General features: G+C 46.2%; 1 protein-coding gene across 2 annotated transcripts in view; it reads left to right on the plus strand.

Annotated features, from left to right (window-relative positions):
- The first annotated feature begins 1,125 nt into the window (after positions 1 to 1,125).
- The window catches only part of GALNT10 (polypeptide N-acetylgalactosaminyltransferase 10), an 87,661-nt gene continuing 71,333 nt past the window's right edge, over positions 1,126 to 17,453 (plus strand). The window contains exon 1 of one of the 2 annotated variants that reach the window (XM_083798613.1): positions 1,126 to 1,528. In XM_083798613.1, the coding sequence (XP_083654739.1) occupies positions 1,346 to 1,528 (183 nt within the window). In that variant the 5' untranslated portion in view covers positions 1,126 to 1,345. The remainder of the gene's footprint in view (positions 1,529 to 17,453) is intronic. The other variant, XM_083798614.1, reaches the window with a different exon arrangement.

Genomic DNA, 17,453 nt, shown 5'->3' on the forward strand with positions numbered 1-17,453 from the left:
ATATGTCAAGCCAGCCAGTAGCTTTGTTTTAATTAACTCTCCAACTCCGTGGCTGTCATTTCTTTATATAAATGAGTATGTTCTGCCAAGGGCAGAATGCGATCCTGTGCGAGCACCTACAGACCTCTGCTGGGGCATGAGCGCTTCTCAAAGGGGGCAGAGGCAAGGAAGGGGCTGGGGGCGTTGCTGTAGGGGTCCGCACGGCAGCGATGTACTGCAGGATTAAAGCAGAGGCAGCAGAGCTTTCCAGCCTAGGTGCTCGCAGAGGAAGCAGGGGTAACGTAGCCGTAGCTTTCATGCAGGATTTTGGTGGCCGTGCATTACTCAGCAGTGGCCAAAGCCTCCAGCTGCCGGGGGTGGCTCAGCGATGCTGGGGGTCCCCTCCGCTCTCCGGGCAGGAGCGGAGGCGGCTCACGGGTCTTCTCCACCCACGAAGGAACAACGGGAGGGAAATCAGCCGGCGACAAATCCTCATTTATAATTAAAAGGGGAGCAGGAGCTGCCTGAACGTGCCTTAACTCGGGAGCTGCAGCCTGCGCCCCACAGCTGCTCCCCGCCAGCAGCTGCCCCCTGGCGGCCCGGGGAACTTTGGGGAAGTTCAAAGCCGTTTGCTGCTGTTCTGAGAAATAACAACTTCTTTACGTTGGAAAAGACCAATTTTTTTTTTTTTTTTTTTTTTTTTTTTTTTTAGCGATAACCCCAGCGGGACGCTGCGGTGCCACAGCCTTGCTGCCGGCATCAGCAGCACCGGGCACCTTCCTAGTTAAAGGGGCGAGTTGGCTCGTAAATAAGGAGTGGATTCACCCCCCCCGAATTTTGGGATATTCCCCAAATTCCCCCAATTTTGCTGCCGCTGGTGCATTTAAAATAAAAAAATGATAAAAATAAATTAAAAAAAAAATAAAAGGTTTAAAAAAAAAGAACACGTGCCGAGCCGACCCATGCAGTTTACGGGCCGGTAGAAGGCAGCTTAATTAACCCTGCGGTTCCCCGCAGGGCGCTAATCGCGTCGGGGCGCCCCCCGCAATTAGCGCGCGGGCCGCAGGGAGGGGCAGGGGAGGGGAGGGGGGCGTGGCCTGTGGAAGCCCCGCCCACTCCGGCCTTTGTGGGCGTGTCCCGGCGAGGCCCCGCCCCCGCGCGGAGCGGAGCGGAAGTGCCGGAGTTGGCGCTGCCGCGCGCGGGGCAAGTTGGGCTCCGGCGGGGCGGGGGCGGCTCCGCGCCCCCTGCTCGGCTTCGTCCGCTGCTGCTGCTGCTCCTGCTGCTGCTCCTGCTCCTGCTCCTGCTCCTCCTCCTCCTCCTCCTCCTCCTCCTCCTCCTCGCCGCCGTCCTTCTCCCCGCGGCTCCCATGCGGCGGAAGCAGAAGCGGCTGCTGCAGGCGGTGGGGCTGGCGCTCGCCGCCCTCGTCTTCTTGCCCAACGTGGGGCTCTGGTCCCTGTACCGAGAGCGGCAGCCGGACGGCGGCGGGGGGGCGGCCGCCGGGCAAGGGGTGGCGGCGGCGGTGGTGGAGGTGGGGGCTGGAGAAGAGGCGGTGAGTGAGGGAGGGGTACTGGGAGTGTGTGGGGGGGGGGGTAGTGGGAGGGGGGGGTAATGGGGGGGCGCTGGGAGTGGGAGGGGAACTGGGAGGATACTGGGAGGGTACTGGGAGTGGGGGGGAGGGCTGCTGGGGGGTTACTGGGAGTGTGAGGGGTCCTGGGGGGCTCCTGGGAGAGTGTCGGGGCTACTGGGGGGGGTACTGGGAGTGAGTGAGGGGGTTCTGGGGGGGGTACTGGGAGTGTAGGGGGTGCTAGGGGGTACTGGGAGTCTATGGGGGGAGATGGGGGGGTACTGGGAGTGTGTGAGGGGCTCGGCGGGGGGTTCTGGGGGGTGCTGGTGGGATCCTGGGAGTGTGTATGGGGCTGCCGGGGGGGTCCTAGGGGTGATTCTGGATGTGTGTGGGGTGCTGGGGAGGGGGTCCTGGGTGTATGGGGGGTGCTGTGCGTGTAGGGAGTGCCCAGCAGTGTGGGGCTGCAGTGGGTGGGGGGGCAGAGCTCAGCTGCGCTGTGTGCTGTGTTCTCTTCGTGCATGCCTGGAGGAGGGGGCTGAGCTCTTGAGGACCCCCGCCCGTATCTCAGTGCCTGGGGGGGGGGTGTCTCACCCGGCCTCTCTGTACACGGGGAAGGGGAGCAGCAGCCCCACAGCAGCGGGGATGGGAGGTGCGGACCTGGGGGGAGGCAGTCCCCCGGGAGGCTGTGGCAGCAGGGAGGCTGCCCGCCTGGGGAGGCTGCCTGCAGGGAGGGAGCCGAGCGCGGCTCCCGTGAGAAATGGGAGCAGCTGTCTTGACGTAAGCTGAGGAGAGAAGGGGCTCGTGTAGGGGATGGGTCGGAGGTGGAAGGCGAGTACTTTCTTGGCAGCTTATGGATCCGGAGGTCTGCTTGCCTTTCTGGCGGGCTTGGTAAGGGAATAAAGCAGGATCTTTGCCCTAAGGAGTAAGGAAGGGAAGTTTGCCCCCTCCTTGCAATGGAAGGAATAGTAATTGTATCTCCCAAGGGCGTCCCTTCTGCTCCATCTCTCTTCACCTGTCTTGGAAAGGTACGGGGAACGCGCATCACTGGTTACTTCAGGGTCCCTACGGACCTTGTGGCAAGGGCTTGCAGAAAGCACCGGGTGGAGCGTGAGGGCGATGCCTGTGCCCTTATCCTCCTCCAGGGAAAGAAGAGCACGTAGCTGTTCCCATCGGGGCGGGGGACACCTGCTGGGTACCTGCTGCTTGGTGGTATTGCAGCAGACAACTGTGCTCCTTGCTCGTCCCTCTGGGGTAGTAACAGGCAACTTAAGAGGCAAACCCCTCTGCTTAATGCGAGAGACAGGAATGCTAGATCACCCGGATTAGACGTTTGTAAGCTCAGTTTAGCTGCATTTACTTTTGGCTCTGTAATTGCTTTATCCCATCCTTGGTTTGGCTTTGTACCATTACGAATGATTGGGGCTTGAAAGCCTGAAATGTCAGTGTGTAACTATCGGTTCAGCTCCGTGTTCAAAACCACTTAAAACTCTTAGTTGTCTCAATCTTCCCCTCCTCGGAGACTTGCCATTACGACTGCACCGTAAAGGTGGAGAAACTTAGTGTGGCAATTTCTGCTCAGGGAGCGAGGAGGCTCCAGGAACGAGGTGCTGAGGTTGAGCTCTTCCTTCCCAGCAGAAACGTTTTTCAAATTCAAGCATTTCGGGTAAGCCCAGACATAACCATGATATACCATGCTGATAGGGGAAGAATAAAACAGGTCAGTCGGTACCTGCCTTAACATGGGATTGTGTAGCAGACCCCAGACCTGCCCAGAAATCCTTTTAATTCCCAGTGATCCTTGTGTGCCCGCAGTTCCTGATGTTACTGCCTTATGCTTGTATTTCTGTTGCATGCGGGCGATCTATTTTGCATGACTGACAAAATTAAGCCCTGTAGGCCACTGCTGCACAGCTTCACGTAGTACGGCGAAATGAAGACCAGTGTAAAATCATGCCTCTTCTAGAGGTTGTGAAGGAGGAAGGCGGTAATTATTCTTAGGCTTCAGAGGTCCTTGCTGGAGGTAGCAGTTAACGCTGGTTAAATCTACCAGGGCTGAAAATACAATAACAAGCTGACTTTTTATTTTTCATCTTTCAAAATCATCCCTGTGCTGCGGGCCTTGGGTCGAAGCAGCTGTAGGCCAGGCTGTTTGTACGGTGCAGTGCGTCACTGCTGGTTTCAGTGTGTTGTCTTCTCGGAATTAAGAAATGACATGTTGCTTGTTATACAGAGCGTTCATCCTATTTTTCTTTATGCTATGTCTGTTAGAAGCATGATGGCTGTCAATAAACTGAAATCTACTGTTTTGGGTGTGTGGTGAGCTGGGCAGGAAATGTCTGTGCCGATTATAGGAGAACTTGAAATAAAAGCTCTCTGCTTTTGTGTAAATCGGAGTTGCTGGGTCTTAGGCTGAAGGCTCAACCTTCCTGTCTAATTAATGGGGAACTATGGGTTGCAGTGGGGCTGGCAGTAAAGATATACGTGTATCACATGCATATATTTTTGAAGGATCAGGCCCTGAAATGATAGCTTGTGTTACACTGAGCAAGGGAAAACATACCCTGAAGGACAGCTGGCTGTCTTGGTAAAAATATTTTCAGATGATGCAGAATGAAGATAATTTTCTTTTTTTTTTTTTAACTGTTGTCATAGAGTTATCTGCCAGCTGACTGCAGAGAGTTTGTCTGTTGGGTGTCCGCAGTTCTGATGGTTCCTGTCTCTCTCCCGTGGTCCTGACAAATACTCACGGTTTTGGTACTCCCTGATCAACTTCCAGCTTGTAGGTGAATTTACTGTTTGTCTGCTCGTTCACGAAGCTATACAGAGAATCTGACTTCTTAACACCAGTACTCTAGTTTAAGACCACAGGAGGCTGTATCATTAAAAGAATGATGTACATAGCAGTCAGGAAATATTTTTTTCTTTCTGGCTTTAATTTGCCTACTTGCACAAGCTAATCTTCGAATGAAGACGTATCAGGTGTGATACAGAAATGAGCTTTCCAATGAAATCTCTGTCCGTGCTCATTGTTTTGCTTAGTGTCTGCTGTTCGGTAGTTTTTATCTTTCACAGTAACAGCAAAAGGGCAGAAAAGTTTTAAGAAACAGTTGGATTAAAATGATAAAAAAGCACTGCTTAGAATATACAGTTTCAGTATGAAAACTTTTTAAATTGTGCCAGGAGTTTGTGTAGCAGTGTGCCTTGCACGGCTTGTTACCTTCAAAATGGCAACGTATCAGTGCACGCTATTTTACTTCATTTAATCTTTCTAGTGGCTGAAACAAACACGTCAGAAATTAAGCAATCAGAAGCCATGTAAATGTATCCTAGGAAAGATTATGCTAAGTTGTTTCTGCAGAAGTGCCTAGGTGGCTAATTGCTTCTGTATTTACATGTTGAGGGGAAACACGGTGCCTGAAAAGAATGCATTGCGTTAATACTGGGGTTAGGTTGGTGTTCTTCCATCCTTCTGCTGTCGGGTTTCTTCTTCTGGAGCTCTGCTGGCTGGCTCTCCATCCCTGGGGAGAGGAGATGGCCTCGAGTCATTAAAGTCCTGCTAGAGATGTCATTAGGAAAGCCAATTCATTGAGTTTCTTTGTACTACACCTGCATGTGAGGAAATTTCCTTTATCATTATGTATTTACAGTTGCTCATTGGATGATATGGACTAGCAAGTCCTTTATTCATGAGCCTTGTAACAGCTTTGGCAGGTGTGTTGGCTTTCAATAGGGATGATAGGATCAAGGTGCTAAAATGTTTCTGCTGACAACAGAAGTATTAGCTTAGTAGCTTATGCTGATGAGAAAAAATGGCAGTATGTGTATATTGGCGTGCTCACATAGCGCAGATTGACTTCGGTGTAATTTCATCTTTTTTAACAAGTATTCGATAGGTAAAAACATATGATCTGTAGGTGTGGGGGACTGCAAGAGAAATTCAGCCTGTTCCTTCTGTCTCCAATCCCCGCTGTCTGCCTCAGAGGCTGCTGGGCATCGTCAGCTGAAACGTTTGATGTGTGGTCCTGCAGTGTGCAAAACCACAGATGAGGTGGGCTGTGGGCTGGCGGTTTATGCTTGGGCTAATGCGAGTATTTACGTGGTTTCTAATCCTCTGCAGATATGCTGCTCTCTACCTGTCTGGTCGGGCAGGAGATCTGTGTGATGTGCCCTGCTAGGGGAATGGGGCATTTGAACTCTGGGAGAGATTAAGCTTGAACATCTCCTTCTCTGAATTGCTGGATAAAAACATTGGAGCAAATTAGCAGCCTTTCATTTTACGCATTTCATTTGATTTGATGCATGCTTTATAAAGTCATCCTGTAGCTTGTTGTAATAGTAATTTGTGTTCTATAAATTCACTCGCGAGCATGATGGACGTGTATAAATCACATAGCTGATGGTGTGGTGCCCTCTGCTGCCAGCTGTACCTGGCTGCTCCTGGCTCCGCAAGGAGACACGAGCTGCAAATGGGATTGAAAAAGGCTTTGCGAGAATGCAGCCCTTGGGCAATTTGGGGTTGTAAACTTTGGCTTTCTTGCAATTAGGCTTAAAGCATCCAGGCTGTATTGCTGAAAAAGCAGCCCTGTTAGGGGCTGGGTGGGGAGCAGCGCGGTGCTGCCTGCCCGGCTGCTGCTGCTGCTCACATCGTCTTCAGCAGAGGAAGATGATCGGCTTTGCCATCCCGGCCTCAGGGCAGCAATGAAACTGTCACCGATTGTCAGCTTCACGTCGCGGCTGGCAAGCGCTGGCCGGGAAGGGGGTGGCTTAGCAGGCTTCCCCTGCTGCCAAGGCTTCCCGAGGGCTTGGGGAGAGGGAGAGGAAAACCGTCCTGCTCTCTGCCAGCCAGAGGTGAATAGAAAGCCAACTCGTCGTGCTTCCTGTGCTGATGTCTTTGGCAGCTAAACTGGTCGTGCCATAGACCTCGCTGCCTGGCGGCTCTCTGCCCTCTGCGGGACGGCTGTGTTATCCCTTCTGTTTGCTGGTTGCTTGTCCGCTGATACAGAGGCAAACTTTGGAAACCTTATTTTGATAAGCACAGAGTAAAACAGTTGACAACTGAGAGCTGAAGTGCAGGTGCTCGAGATAAAAAGCACTTTTTTATGCCTGATTTCTAGTACAGGCTACTGTAAAGTTCATTATTTTGGTGCAGCTGCAAAATGAGCAGTTTCTCCTGGACTAGTTACGTGTGGTACTGCAAAGCAAGCTGAAGTGAAAGCCCTGTTTCCTTCTCCAAAGGAAGGAGAACAAGGGTTTGGAGCACATGAAGCGGCTAACCTGTCTTGCAGCCGTGAAGTCTTGTTACTCCTTAATTGGTGGTCTTACCTGTGATGGTAACACGGAGCTGAGAGCACAAACAGGCTGTGCTCTAGCTCCTACGCTACATGAAGATGAAAGGTGTATTACGTTTGCTGTTTTGCTGGGGTTCTCCTCTCGTGGAGCACATGCTGTTACCAGCCCAGCCATGCCATGGCTAGCTGTTCAGATGTGCTCTGTCCGAAGCTCTTAAAAGCTGTGGTGCGTAATTCCTGTACTTGAAGGAAAATTGTGGCAAGAAAACTTTCTGGCTCCTGACACCCCAACTGCTTTGTAGGTCACCAGTGAAAACTGTAATCATACAGAACAGCAGAGCTGTTTGTTTTTCCCATATGAATGGGGATCGGATGGTGATACAGCGAGATTTTTGAGCAACTGCCCTTACAAATACCCTGTCAGGTAACCGCTGTGCATTTGACCAAATGGGCTGAGAAAATAATGGGAAGCTTCTGACTACCAGCAATGTGTTGAAGTCAGGCAAAAATGCTTTCTAGCAGACCTTGAGTAACATAGTGCTACCTTCCACTCCCGATTTAAATACAATTGCAGTCATTGCTATAAAAAGATAAGGAGCAGCCGTTAACCTTGCTGTCACTCTTGTTTGCTTCCCTGGGGAGCCACCTGTAACCTCGCTTGCGTCATGTAGGAGCAGGTCTGGGTTAACACGGAGGAAGCTGTTATCCTGGTGTAAGAGCAACCCTGTGCACTGCTCGTGTCTCTGCAGCCCTGTCCTGACCCAGGCGGCACGGGCAGGTAGCCCTCGGGCTCCCCCTGAAAAGTGCGGAGCTGCTGGGGGGAGTTAGGAGTTGGTAGGAGGTATTGCTCTCTGTGCTTGAAATATCACTGGGGGGAAAAAAAAACCACCTTGTGCTGCAGAAATGCATTTGGAGCTCCTGTGAAAGCAGGTGTTCCTACGTGCTAGCTCGGTGTCGTGCTGAGTACAGCAGAGCTGTCGTTTGTAGGCTTTTACGGAGTGCACCCCAACCAGCAAGTAGTGTGCCCAGTTTTATGGCAGTGTGCTTCAGGGTGGCAGAAATGTGTGTGAGAGCAAAGCTGCTGTGGTATTTACCATCAGAGGACTTTGCCTCTCTCCAGGGTCCGTCATGCCTCATGTTTTCCGTGTTATCTCTGTAGAGCGACCTCAGTCAGTTGTGCAGCTTTAAATAGTTTGATAACATAAATATTGCATGATACTGTGCAGACACAGGGACAGAGGTGGCTGCAGTAACTTGGTGCATATGAAATCCTTGAAGAATAGCAGAGAGGTGCTTTAAAGTTAAGTGACTGGAATGCATGTGCACATTTTCTTCTGGATCATCTTTACTGGAAAATTGGAAAGGAATTTTTCCATAGCTGAATGGATTGAAAACTGGAAAAATCTGGTGGCATATACCGGGATGGTAATGTGCAGCTTGGCCTGGGAGTCCTCTGCTTCTAGGGAGAGCTATAAGAGAAACTCTGACTTGACTTCAGATCCCAGTTTGTTTGCAAAACCGATAACTGTCAATGTTTTTTAGCAGTGAACGGAAAGCATGAATCTGTTTATCTGATTTCAGACTCCTGAACAAGTCCTGATGCTCAAGTAGCTTTCAAGTGTATAACAGTGATGCTCTATTCCCTAATCCCTAGCAGGTGCCTCCCCCCTCCTTTGTTTTTATATTTTTTTGTTGTTTGTCATGAAAAAAACTTTCAAGCTTTTCATTGTCTCCTGTAAGAGTTTCCTTGTGGTTTTACTTTCAGGTCTGGCACGCTGCTCATGCCTTTTAACAATCCAGGGAGCTAGAAGTGTTACTAGTCCTGCTTTATTCAACTTGAAGCATAACCCCTCGGTGGTAATGGTATCTCTTCTGTCAGTGTAACTGACACCGTGGTGTTATTTGCTGCATTTTGTGTTACCTTGCCTGGATAATGGATAGGTAACAAGGATGGGAGTGTTTATCTACACGGCTTTGTTACGAACATAAGTAGCACTGGATATCAAATTATGGCTGACGTGTCAGACTGTGCCTCTTTTGTTAGCAGATTTAAAGGGTCTGGCCACGATTGCAGAAAGCTACAGATAAGTAAATCGATGTGTAGTGCAGTTAACAGGCTGCCCCTCCTTCCCAAATGCATGGGTAGTGGAGTAACCTCTGCTGAGCCTGAGATCTGCTGGCAGCTCTGCATCCAAGTCCTGCGTGCCCCCGAAAATATCAGAAATATGTCACTTGACAGTTCTGCTTATTGTTCATAAACGTGATAAAGCTTTAAATTGCAGCTTCAAAGAAGGGAGGTCTACCACATCTTGGTCCTTAAATCTGCTTTTCTTTCTAAATAATTAGCTCTTTTCCCTGCCCTTTTGCAGTTGCTTCATTTTCTCTAATCTTAGCTCCAGGGTTAAAAGAGAGCTCTCTAGAGCATATATCTATAATTAAGGCTTTTCAACCACAGCTACAGCGGAGCGTAAGCAGCGCTCCAGTCTTGCCAATACTCAGGGAAGAAACTTGTTTTAGTGGAAAAGCTGCTGATTTTATTGGAACCGAACTCTTTCAGCTACCCCACTCGTGGAGTTCCCTCTGATGCTATTTTGTGCCTTCCCGCTTCACTAAGTTACCTTTTTCAGGTCGATGACATTTTCTGTAGCTCACAAGAGAAAAGTTATTTATTCTTCCTGTCGCTTTCTTGGAAGCACAAACTACCAGCTACAGCCATTAGCGTCCATCACTGGCGTATTCAGAAAGCTTAAAATATCATTGAATTCATTTTTAAGGCCTGACTTCTTTGGGTTTTGCTACAACTCTCTACAGGCATCTTAAGGCAAACTAGGTTCCCCTTCGCTGTACCGAAGGCTGGTGGTGTTCATCAGGCTTTTGTCTCTTGGAAATCATGACACGAGCACATGAACGTGTTGCTGGGATGATGTCTCCTGTTGTCTAGGTGCTCTCAGATGTCTTACAACTACTGTGAGCGAGAGCCTACTTAGAGGCAGCTACTAAATGGTAGCTGATGGGCTTGAAATTCGTACTCTGCAAAACGTGGCTTGTATTTCTGTAGCCTTTGATTTCCTTTATTGTTGAGTCAAATTAAAATGACAAACAGTTAAACCATAGTGAGGGTCTCAAATGGAAAACCCATTGCAAGAGAGCTGGTGTAAAAAGCGTGAATATTGTGACTCTTCCCTTGGCAAGAAATACAAAATAAAGGGAAGGAAAATGGAGTCAGCCGAGACTTGAATGCAGAGCAGCACCCACCCTTTAAGTTTGCTCAGTGTTTATTCAGTGACTGTGTCTTCCAGTCTCAGCCTCGTATTAATCTTTCAGCTGCAATACTTTTTTTCTCTCCAATTAGCACAAGAAGTAGCAGAAAGTAACTTCTAAAAAAATCGTCTCAAGGCGGTGGATGCTGGCATCCTTTCCCGTTACGCTGAGCACTGCCTCTGCAGTGAGGTCACTGATTTGTGTTCAGAGCTGCTCCCCTCAGCACTGATGTGTGTTTCTTGCATGTATGTCATGCTCAGCTGATGTAGCAGTGACTTGACACGTTCCCCTGATGTAGCTTTTGAATACAAAACTGTCTATTCTGTGTGGTTGCGGGTTCGCAAAGTGACCGCTCAAGCCAAAATCCCAAAAAGCATTGCAGTGTATTTTTTTAAAATGTATTGAAATAATGACCAGCCAGGGTGTTAAATTTCAAAGGAATGGTGAAGAGTGTTTTTTTTCAGGTACAAATATTAGAACTTCCATCTTAACCTTGCATGAACTCTTTCTGCCGTAGAACTTCTATTCAGTAATAAAAATAAAGGAATTGCAAACTGATAATTAATTAGTCTGTCTCCTGCAAGAACGTTCTGGATAAATAAAATCTACATCTGTATATGACTACTCTTTACCCAAATTCTTTGAAGGAGAATGGCAGAGAAAGGACCTGGGAGTACTGGTTGATAGGCAGCTGAATATGAGCCAGCAGTGTGCTCAGGTGGCCAAGAAGGCCAACAGCATCCTGGCCTGCATAAGAAGCAGTGTGGCCAGCAGGTCGAGGGAGGTGATTGTGCCCCTGTACTCGGCCCTGGTGAGGCCGCACCTCGAGTACTGTGTTCAGTTTTGGGCCCCTCGCTACAAGAAGGACATGGACGTGCTCGAGAGAGTCCAGAGAAGGGCGACCAAGCTGGTGAGGGGTCTGGAGAACAAGTCTTACGAGGAGCGGCTGAGGGAGCTGGGGTTGTTCAGCCTGGAGAAGAGGAGGCTCAGGGGCGACCTTATCGCTCTCTACAGGTACCTTAACGGAGGCTGTAGAGAGGTGGGGGTTGGTCTATTCTCCCACGTGCCTGGTGACAGGACGAGGGGGAATGGGCTAAAGTTGCGCCAGGGGAGGTTTAGGTTGGATGTTAGGAAGAACTTCTTTACCGAAAGGGTTGTGCAGCATTGGAATGGGCTGCCCAGGGAGGTGGTGGAGTCACCATGCCTGGAGGTCTTTAAAAGACGTTTAGATGTAGAGCTTAGTGATATGGTTTAGTGGAGGACTTGTTAGTGTTAGGTCAGAGGTTGGACTGGGTGATCCTGGAGGTCTCTTCCAGCCTAGATGATTCTGTGATTCTGTGATTTTCCTTTGGTCAAAGCCTCACTGTGATTTAGGACTTGGGATCTTATCTGGAAGCACTGTTAGCTGTCTCTCTCGTGGGTAGAGCTGCTTTGCTTCCGCCCTGTTGAGCAATTATTTTTACAGGGTTGGGTTGTTAGAAAGGGTTCTGCTCTGCTTTATCTCCAACGCCTGAAATCCTTTGCTTGCAATTGTATGTGCAAACTAAGGTGACTTTTCAAGGGTAAGTCATTTCCTCCATCTTTGCTTATGTTTACATAAGAAGATCTAACGTTTAAAATCTCTAATAGCCTGTCTTGTTTTTCCAAAGTAGAAGATTGTATAGGCTTGTCTTTGCATAGGTTACTTGTGTTCAAAGTCATTTGGGAGGTTACTTTTATCCAGTTCATGACACTAGCAACAAAACAATTTTTCTCCATGATGGAGAAGAGGTAATTTGTTCTTTCTTGAGCATACCTAACATTTTAGTCTTTAGATGAACTTCTAAGAAAAAAATTTCACAGAGACTAGTAAGCATGAGCTGTTGCTTAATGAATAAAACAGGTGAAACTGTGCGAGTGTTCTTAATGTTTAGACTAAAGTTTTCAAAGGTGTCTTAGGGTGTGATGCTCCTTTGAAAAATAAGAGTCTTAGCGACTTTGATCTAGGGTATGATACAAAAATATGGGATGCCAGACCTGGTTATGTATAAGATTATTTGTTCTTTTTTTTTTTAAGAAAGAGCAGTTCCTTCACTTCTGCTCAGACTGACTTTAATCTCAACTCTGCTTCCTTGATAGTGGTTCTCTTTAGAAACTGTACTTTCAACTCAGATAAGTAAAAGCAAAAATATATTCCTTCACTAAAGAAAATCAGAACCCCCAAAGGTAGGTAAACACAGGTGTAACTCTGGAAAGGGCTTCAATTAGGCAAGTGAGTTACTTGCTGTAACGTTACAGAAGGTCACTTAAATTTATCCAGACTGCCAGTTCATATTAAATACTACTAAAGATTATTCAGTATCTCAAAAAGAAGTGAACGCTGATTATCTTCTGTCTTTTCATTTATCTTGCACGTGATCAGTTGTCAGGGTTTAGTGTGTGTTAGCCAAGTAATAAGGACTAACCCTTTTCTCACTTGTGCATATGTTAGTTTTGCTTAGCCAAAAATACACTCTGAACTGCTGCTTTTCTCGTATTCTTAGGCTGCAGCTTGCTATGATGGAAACAGCAACAACAAAAAATTAGTTTTAGATGCTGTCTAATGTTTTTTGTGATGTTTTGGAATCTGTTTCAAGGAATTGATTTTGCCTGCAAAAAAAAAAATCTCACTTCAAAAAAGCAGCATCTGTTCACAGGTCTCCTTCACAGTGGCAAAGAAGCTATGTTGGCACAATTAAACTGTTTAGAATGAGACTCCTCAAATTTGTTTTGTTTGCCTGGGACCGAGGGCATGGAATTAAACTGTAAAAACATCTGCAAAGTATTGGAAGACCTGTTTTCAATGCAGAAATGTATTTGTATAGAGAGAGACCAGAAGACTACCAAAATCATTCTTTGCTACCATTTTCCTACTGCTGCTGCTACTCTGGAAAAGTGGAGGGGAGGTCAGCCTTTAAGGAGTAAATTGTCCCAGTAATTGCCATGTGTATATCTCTTCCCTCTTCCTTTAATCATTCAAACCAATTATGTTTAATTTAGGATGCACTGAGGAATAAACAGAACTTGGATAAAACAGCTGACTTCCAGCATGGGCAGTTCCAGCTACAGAAAAAGGTGCTAGTGAAGTGGAAGCATGTGATGCCGTGCTGAAAGTGTAGGTGCATAGGGCTCAGTTCTATACCAAGACACTATCAGTTTATCTGAACTCCAGTGTTTACAGAATTTGCATCAATTGCATTTGTCAGTTGCACTTTGCGGAAGGATCTGTTAAATTAGGGGTGCTGTAGAACTCCTTTGGAGAGAAGCAGGAGAGGAGAATTGTGTGCTGTGCTTCACGGAGCATATACACTGTAGTTAAAAATACAACTTTGACATCTTTGTATTGAAATTTGGCCAATTCTTCCTGTAGTGCAGTTAGAATGTGCAAAAGCTGCATCTCCACCCTTCCAATTAGTCAAGATTTATCAAAATGTCCCGGACTGAATTTCATATAAGAATTAAAGGCTTCTTTGCTCAAATACTGCTAGAGGAACCATTTTTTTTGTGATGGCTTTTATCATTGTTGCTTATAAAACAGATGTTTTAAAACATTATGAGGAAGAATATCAAATATTTACTGTTCCTGTAATTGAGTTTAAAAGCAGCAACCCCAATTCTACTATGAAATCCATCTTCTATTTCAGTCCACAGATTTCTGCCACTGCTCTGACGGGATAGGCATTGGTCTCTTGATTTTATTTTTTTTTTTCTGTCCTTGGTAATAGATCCAGAGGAGCTTTTCCCTTATTGTCTCGTGACAGGACTGTTGTCCTATTTGAACATCAGTATTTTGCTGGCCCATGTAAGCCAAAGTTTCTCTTATCTTTTCTCATAGTCTCTCTCAGCAGGTGTGTGTTGGGGAGAGCATTGCTGCTGGACTCTAAGATGGAGTTTAGAACGCCCTCAGTCATCCTGCCAGATGTGTGTACAGTCTCTGCTGCTGCCTTGTGCTGTCTCAATCTAAAAAGAAATGGTGCTGCTGCTACGTGCAGCGTAACATGGTTTTTGCACACAAAAACTTCAGTTAAAGCCTAAATAATCACTTTTAGAAGTCAGTTCTCTTCTTCCTGTGTATCCTCCTAAGCAGGATGTCATATGCACTATCACCTAAACTAATTCTTATATTAGAGCTGGACTTCTGAATTTAAATTTGCTATCTATAGCCATTCTCTTCCAACTGCAGTCTCGTAGATCTGAGGAGAAATTTCCCTGTTCTGCCTCAAATTGTTTCTGATCTTCAGATGCAGGTTGTGCGCTCTGTGCATGGGGATGTGGAAGATTGGAAAAGTCTTATCTGAAACATGTGAAGGTGCTACTTGAGTTGTCCTTGATTTCGATTGCTGCAGAGTGTGTATAAAAGATAATAGGTTTCCTTCTGCCATAGTTGCATATGTTCTGCAAATATGAACTTGGGCCAACTGATTACAGAACAAGAGTCCTTGGCAAAGCCAATTACACGCTAACAAAGTGCCTCAAACTTCAGTCTGTGCCAGGATCCTTTTCCTTGCGTTTTGGCCAAAGCTGTTATCAGTACAAAATAACACTGCTTTCTAAAGGTGAAAGGCTTAAGCTCTGGAAACAAGTACTGTGGTTGTGCCGTTCAGAGCGCTGATGTTTTTATAACAACAAGCTGCCCATCATGGAAAAGCTTCTGAGAAGCAGCTGTAAATTGATGCACATGAGGAGAGCACTGGTGTTTGCAGGTAAATTAGCTGGGAATTGTCAGTCATGTAAGAAAACTTTGAATATTGGCTTAACTTGAAAACGTTAAGTGAAATACAAAACCATGGGTTTTCTCTCTGGATATTTGAAAACAATAAGTCATCTTAAAACTTGTTCTTTTAAAATTATTTCTAGAGGGTATGAATCTTCAAGCCTTATGCAGTGAAGTCTATTTTTATAGTCCTTGAAAACAAAACCTGACAGACCGTATTTGCCAGCACTTACATTGCTCTGGTGACAGTGCTTCTTTTTAAAGCATGCCAGAGGAAATGCTTTGTGCTGGAGCATATGTCAGTGATTAGGGGGACCAGTGCTGCAGGATAAAATGGCAGAATATTGTTGTGTGTAGGAAACACTGAATGGGCTGAACATAAGAGACATAGTGGTGTTCAGATTACTTGTAAAGTAGGAAAGGGAAATAGTTATTTTAGGGTTATCTGCTTGTAACTAATGTGCTTTCTTGCAAATCAGTTCACGTTTAACGAGGTGGACAGCTTGTTCCCTTCTCTGTATGCTTCCTTTAATTTCTTCATTTAGATAAGTGTGTGCTCTTTGTATCTCCTGTGGTTTATATAACACAGATACTTGCACGCTTTGTTTATGCCAGAGTGAACTGAAAACCCTAGAAAGTGAGAGCTTTTGGTACCTAACTCCTCCTGTGGATTTTGGCCTAAGTGGGTTTAAGGACTTAGGCTGAGAGTGATCCTCAGAAACCAGTTGATCCTTCCCAAACCTGAAGCCCATGCTCCCGAGGCTCTTACAAGTATTTTAGGTCTATTTTTTACTTTTCCTGTAAAGTTCTTGCTTCTGAGTAACTGTTGAGCTGATTAGGAAAACCATTAAATTCTCTGGGTCCATTAGGGAAAAGTGATGGCTTCATGAGAATTGATTTGTGTTTCTGCAGTGCATAGGAGGCCTGGTCAGAAATCTGTAAGGAAAAAATGCTTCTCGTAAAGTCACATCAACTGAAAGTACATTCATTTTCCTTCCCTAAAGTTTTTTTCTATAGAAAGTGCCTTAAAAATCAGATCGTTTGCTGGTACGGGTACAAGAAAAGCAGCTTCAATAATTTGACTTCATCCTGTGTCACAAGTACACCACAACTTCCTGAGAAGGATGGCTGGGCTTTCACTGGTTACTGAATCCAGTGTTTAAAGGTCTTTGGCATTTCCAGTCTTCTGACTGATGCAATTGCTTTATACTTTCAATCTTCCATCTCAGACATGAGATTTCTGGATCTGGTTTCTTCCTTAGCTTGTCAGAGCTGTGACAGGGTCTGACTTTGAAACCTTGTTGTTTTTAATCGCTTTTTAATTCCTTATAGGTGTTAGAGGTTTCAACATTTAAGAGGAGCACCAGCTTACGAGTCACAACATCACAGTAGGAGCATGTCTTCGGCAAAATGTTTTCAAGCTCCTTGAAGTTGGGTTCATCAGTAATGAGTTCATGTGGGCTGTTGGCTCTATGTGCAGGTACAACCTATTTTTGCAGAACTCTGCATACATGTGGCTATTCCTCCCAGAAATAGCATCTTTTGGAAAGGCGATGGCTCTGATCAGAAGATCAGCAGTGAGGCATCCTTCCTTTTCTGGTGGAAGCTTGTTGAAACTAAGGTATCTGTATTTTGCTCAAGAATTGTCTTGATATACTGCTAAAGTAAATTTGTGCATAGATTCTAGCGATCTCTTCCACTTTGGATGAGGGAAGCATTACCAAAGAAAGGTTTCGTCCATCTTATTTAGCTTAATGTGAGTTTGGGCATGTCTGGTGCTCCTGGATTATGCAGCTAGGCTTCACTTCTTGTTTCCTAAATGAAAGCAACGCGTAACACATCACCATTCATTGTACCTGTAAGCTGTCCTCGATTCTGTGCTGTGTACAGTCAGCAAGAAGGATTAGGTATTAGAGGAGATGAGTTTGTGCACCTGCGTCTTGTTTGAAATCACAGCATACAAAGCTTCTAAAGCCTATAAAAACTCCCAGCAGATCCTCAGAGGAAGCTGGCTGGCGGTGAAGACCCTGAAAGCTGCTTGGTTATAGAGTACTCTTTTAATGAAATGTAATCCAGCATCCTAATTGCATGTCTGGGCTTATGAATTTGGTGGTGGCTTCTAGCAGTTCTGCTTAGTACCTAATGCATTGAAACTCCTTGTGCAACAAGAAATCTCCCTCCAGGAGTTCTTAATCTTAACACACAATACTTGGGGGGGGGAGGGGGGGGGAAGGAGAGGGAGAAGCAGCAGTCGCAAAGATATCCACTGGTTTCTTGAAGCTCCTCAGGTTTTAAGTTTCTTTTGTGATTCAAAGCAATCTTGGCTTTAGTTTATGAAAACTACCTCCTTATTAGTCTGCAGAATGGCTTGGACAACTTAGAGGGTGTATGCAAGTGATTACTGTGATCTGCAGCCAAAATGGTAGAAGCATTAAACAATGCTCTTCAGCAAAGGAACTGTGGAACAGCTTTCCAAAGGGTTTTTTTTGTAGCTCAATGAGTAGCTACAAATGCTGGCTAGTATCCCTGGAATATTTGAGAAATCAGAATTTTCAGAAGGAGTTGGTCAAGAGTTTGTTTAGGTGAATCTCTGCCACGTAATGCCATACTAGTGCTTTGGTCACCCTGG

Source organism: Anser anser (genome assembly GCF_964211835.1).
Source record: "Anser anser genome assembly, chromosome: 14".
NCBI classification, from domain to species: Eukaryota; Metazoa; Chordata; class Aves; order Anseriformes; family Anatidae; genus Anser; species Anser anser.